Here is a 5,238-nt window from a genome sequence, read left to right as displayed (position 1 = left end):
ACTAAAAATATAGAAAAAATTAGCCAGGCATGGTGGCGCATGCCTGTAGTCCCAGCTACTTGGGAGGCTGAGGCAGAAGAATTGCTTAAGCCCAGTATTCTGAGGTTGCTGCGAGCTAGGCTGACGCCACAGCACTCTAGTCCGGGCAACAGAGCAAGACTCTGTCTCAAAAAAGAAAAACAAAACAAAACAAAACAACAAGATTTCATTATTAATTGAGGATTGTATAGAGATTATTCTGGTTCATGGCATACCACAAGCATGGTTATTTAAGTATGTATCTTTTATAGATATTTGCTCTAACTTAATTTATTAAAACATGACTATCAAGATGAGTTTTAGTTGTAGAAAGCATACTCGTGGAAGTTCATTTGACCTCCTTAGAATACATATACAATTTAAAGATTACATTTATGTTAATTTTTAATGATGATGATATTGAGAATTAAGCGTTTCAAGCATTAACTCTGTGTTAGAGACTGTTAGGCAGTTTTGCATACATCCTCAGATTTAATATTCATGACTGCCCTAGGTGATGTAGGTATGATTCTTACTTCGCTTTATAGATGAAGAACTCAGGCTTAGAGAGCTTTAGTGACTAGCCAGAGTTCTCACAGCTAGTGTGTGGCAGAGCTGAGTTTCAGAGCCAGATTGTCAGACTCCAAAGCTGGTGAGTCTAATCACTTTGCTATTTAAGTTGTGTGCATCTGTTTTGTTACATTTTAATAAATAGTGCTTAGGATACCTCCTTATGGAGGAAAAAGAATCATTCTTAAAACAGTTATTTCAGTGGGGGAGGAGTCTAGTCAAAATTGGAATAAGAGTTGTTTTTCTTACAAGAATTACAGTAATAGTTTCTTTTAATATGGGTTGAGCCTCCAAAATCTGAAATGCTCAAAATCCAGAACTTTTCGAGTGTCGACATGAATGCTCAAAGGAAATGCTCATTGGAACATTTTGGATTTTTAGAGTTTTGCATTTGGGGTACTCACCTGCTAAATATACATATTGCAAATATTCCAGAATTTGAAAGAATCTGAAATTTCAAACGCTTCTGGTCCAAAGCATTTCAGATAAGCGATACTCAACCTGTACCTATGATTATAGTTAAAGCTATAAAACCAAAGCATTGCAGATCTAACATTTGATTATATCTAGTTTTAACTTATGAGTAATGATTTTTATTTTCCTCTCACACTAGCCATCATCATTAGTAGTGTGCTTCCTTATATATTCTTAATATGTTTATGAGAAGCAGCACACAGCCATTTGAACCATATAACCACTACTCCCTGTTAAGATTCATTATAACCAGATTACATGCAAATCAAGAGCTATAGACAATTTATGGTATGAAAATGTGGATCATGGGAAAAGTTTTCTATACTAATTTGAAGCGTATAATTGGCAAAAGAAAGCCACACCTGAAAATATCAACTTAAGTCTGACATAGGAAGTAACTGTTAAATTCTTTGTTTCTATCTCTGCAGTTTAGACAACAAAAATATCTGGTGAAGTTTCTAATAAACTTAGATAATCCTAACAAAAGCATTATATAAGAGAACATTTTAAAATATTGATAAGTACTGTTAGGACAGATTATTCAATTTTCTTCTTTGAAAGACATCTTAAATTTTTTAAAAATTGAAATTCTAAGAATAAGTTTTGATATTCTAACAATTTGTTTTTCTTTAGGAGTAGATCCCATAATAGATCACGTTCAAGACAGAAAGACAGACGTAGATCTAAGAGCCCTCATAAAAAACGTTCTAAATCAAGGGAGAGACGGAAGTCAAGGAGTCGGTCACGTTCACGGTGTGTTTTAGAGAAATTAAGCATAATTTTTTCGTTGGCTTCACTTGTTAAAAATGTGTTGTGGTTTAGGCTTTTAATGAGAGAAATAAATTTTTTTCCTGATTGTTTTAGTAATCTAGGATTAATATTGATTGCCATTGATTTGAATCGGATGTCAGTATGACACATGAGGTTTCCAGACTACTCAATTCAGCTTGATAATTGCATCATTTAGTGGCTTCTTGGACACCTGAATTATATATAAATTTGAATGTAATGTATGTAGCCATTATAAATTGTTTTGTGTTGGTAATTGTTGAGGAAAAGGAGGGTGGTACTTTTGGGGTGTGGAATTATTTTGGTTATGAATTTAGTTTTGTTTGTTTTTAAAGGGACAAGAGAAAAGACACTCGAGAAAAGATCAAGGAAAAGGAAAGAGTGAAAGAGAAAGATAGAGAAAAGGAAAGGGAAAAAGAGAGAGAGAGAGAAAAGGAACGTGAAAAAGAAAAGGAACGGGGTAAAAACAAAGATAAAGATCGGGACAAAGAACGGGAAAAGGATCGGGAAAAAGACAAGGAAAAGGACAAAGAGAGTGAGCGGGAAAAAGAGCATGAAAAGGAACGAGACAAAGAGAAGGAAAAGGAACAGGACAAAGAAAAGGAACGAGAAAAGGACAGATCCAAAGAGACAGATGAAAAAAGAAAGAAGGATAAAAAATCCAGAACACCACCCAGAAGTTATAATGCATCAAGAAGATCTCGTAGTTCCAGCAGGTTTGATAATGCTTAATATTTTTACCAAAGGGTTTACTGATGACTATGAAAACAACTTTTCACTGAGGGAGGGGTGGGGGAGAAGGTTATTCTGTATAAGTGGAACCAGTACGGTAATACCAGGTACTATCAGAACTTTTTCCCCCAATTACAGAGTAAACGTTTCTCTAGCAGAAGGATTGCCACAGTATATTGATCAAGTATTTGGAAGAAGAAATGATATTGGGTAACATTATTTTTTAAAGTTTTAACTATTCTTTGTAACCCACTATTTTAATCTGGCTAAATGTTGTTATTAACATTGCTGTTGTTATTTTCTTGGTGGGTGGGATGGCGGGGGAAGGTGTTTTCTTTTTAAAGAGTATAGAAGAATTGACCTCTTTAGGCTTCTATATTTTTTTGGAATGGTGTGGTGAATTTTAATATGCAAAATTTTTTCTGAAGTTGCAATGTTAGCCCTTTTTATCATCTGAGTTATTTTTTTACGTCTATTTTGTTGACTGCATCACATTTAAATTTTGGTTCTTTTTTATTTGTCAGTTTTAACGGTTTGATTTTCTTAGGACTGTTCTCTCAATTTGTTAATAGGTACATTGCCACCAGGTGGCACAAGTTGCCATAGTAACAGCTGCAAAATGAGAACCAACTTTGAGATTTGAGTATCTCTTACTTCAGATGATACGATGACTATAAATAAATGGAAGGTCCTAACTTATGTTTAACTGTCACATTTGAAGATATTAAATATACATATATTTTTAGCAAGGTTTAAAAATATTTTAAAGATGATTTTTTTATAGAAGACAATTTGAGATAAAGGAATGTATATTTCCTAGTTTTTAAACATTTGTTTTGATAGTTTATTCTTAATACTATCCTTTGACCAGGTAATGAAAGATAATTGCAGGCATTTCTTGGATGCTTTACTATATGCCAGATATTATGTCTCAGCAGATTTTTTCATGTCTCACCTTATTTAATCCTCACAATAGGCCTGTGAGAAGACTATTACCATTACTGTTTAAAACATGAGGAAACTGAAGCTTAGAGGAAGTTTTTCATCCACTCCTGTACTTTAATACAAGAAGTATAGTAGCTCTTTCTCTTCTTCCTAGAGATTAAGTTTGAAACATTCCTAACTAGTACTTGGTACCTGCTTTTAAAAACTGCCTCAGAAGTATAAAGTTGAAAGCAATAGTTTATGTTAAAATGGGGCTCTAAGTAAACAGGTCATTGTAGGATTTTGGCACATTGAACCAAAAATTGAAAAATTAGTTTAACCTCTGCTGTGGATATCATTTGAGCCTTATAACTGCACCTTTACTACAAAGTGATTTTATTGATTGTGTGTTATTCACACCTTTTCGTTTATGTGATTGTTTAGACGTTACCCTTTACAGCAACACATAATGTTTTGATTTCTTTTTAAGAACTTGAGTTTACTTTTTCTGATGACTTTGAAATATTTGATTTTTTTCATGGGCCATTTTAAATTGCTTGGTGTATAGGAAAGTTCAAGTGTTCACATTTGGTCCTAAATATATTCTTAGACAACCTCTGGGGCCTGGAGAATAAAAGATGATTGACATTAGTTCGTGTTTCAGCAATTTGGAATGTTCCCTGCTTTCAGAAGAGCTTGTTAAAGAGCTGTAGTTTCTCATCTTCTAGCTTTTTTTTTTTTGCTTATTAAATGCTCTGATTTATTAAATGGGAAATATTTTAACTACTCAAAAAAACAGTAATATTTTAATTTTCAACATTGTCTCTTAACCTATATTTGTAATGAAAATTTTAATATTTAAAAAATGTTCATTGCTTAAAACTTATTGTGAATAAAGGTAAGACCAAGAAAGGGAAGGAGAGAATATTCATTGAGCACCTACTATGTGCCAGACTCTCTGCATGGTACTTTCCAGGTATTATTCCATATTCTCAAAACAACTCTATAAGGCTTGAGTTATTAATTATCTCCATTTTGCTGTTGAAAAAACAGACTCAGGTTAAATAACATGACCTTGGGTTGTTCAGCTAGTAAGTTGTGTAACTAAAATTTAAATGAGTCAAACCAACTCCAGTTCATACTATAGCTCACAGCTTCTTTCTCAAGTAATTGATTGTTTAGATTGCTGTCTATTTAGCCTTAGCTCTTGTTATCATCACCTGGTAGTAATTAGATATCCACCTGTACATTGTGCTTTCTGAACACACAAGTGAAGAATTACACTGATCAAGGCAGAGCTGTTTTGTGTAAACTTAAAGTCTGGATTATGCCAACATTCTCATGCAATGAAAAAGTTACTTTTGGTTCTTATTCTGAGCTGTTACAGATGGCATTGAATGAATGAAATATTATCTAATTTCTACATTAGTTAGGAAGTATGATTTTGGAATATCTCGGGAATAAAAGTGAGTAATGGAGGAAAAGGCCTTAAAAGTTGGAATTGATTTATTTGTGTTCTCAAAGTTCTTGAGCTTTTATAAGGTCTTTTACAAACATCTGTCATATGTACCACATGGGAGCATTATTTAGTTTTTTATTTTATAATTGAAAAACTTAGAGAAGGGGTAAAAACAAAGATAAAGATCGGGACAAAGAACGGGAAAAGGATCGGGAAAAAGACAAGGAAAAGGACAAAGAGAGTGAGCGGGAAAAAGAGCATGAAAAGGAACG

General features: G+C 33.4%; 1 protein-coding gene across 4 annotated transcripts in view; it reads left to right on the top strand.

Annotated features, from left to right (window-relative positions):
• The window catches only part of SREK1 (splicing regulatory glutamine/lysine-rich protein 1), a 34,930-nt gene that overhangs the window by 23,261 nt on the left and 6,431 nt on the right, over positions 1-5,238 (top strand). For 3 of the 4 annotated variants that reach the window (XM_012664611.1, XM_012664609.1, XM_012664612.1), the window contains 2 exons: positions 1,696-1,815; positions 2,187-2,567. In XM_012664611.1, coding sequence (XP_012520065.1) covers positions 1,696-1,815; positions 2,187-2,567 — 501 coding nt within the window. Of the gene's footprint in view, positions 1-1,695; positions 1,816-2,186; positions 2,568-5,238 lie in introns of those variants that run through there. The other variant, XR_001138323.1, reaches the window with a different exon arrangement.

The sequence above is a fragment of the Propithecus coquereli genome, unplaced genomic scaffold (genome assembly GCF_000956105.1).
Source record: "Propithecus coquereli isolate 6110/MARCELLA unplaced genomic scaffold, Pcoq_1.0 Scaffold9, whole genome shotgun sequence".
Classification (NCBI taxonomy): domain Eukaryota; kingdom Metazoa; phylum Chordata; class Mammalia; order Primates; family Indriidae; genus Propithecus; species Propithecus coquereli.
This window is presented reverse-complemented; position numbering and strand designations above follow the sequence as displayed.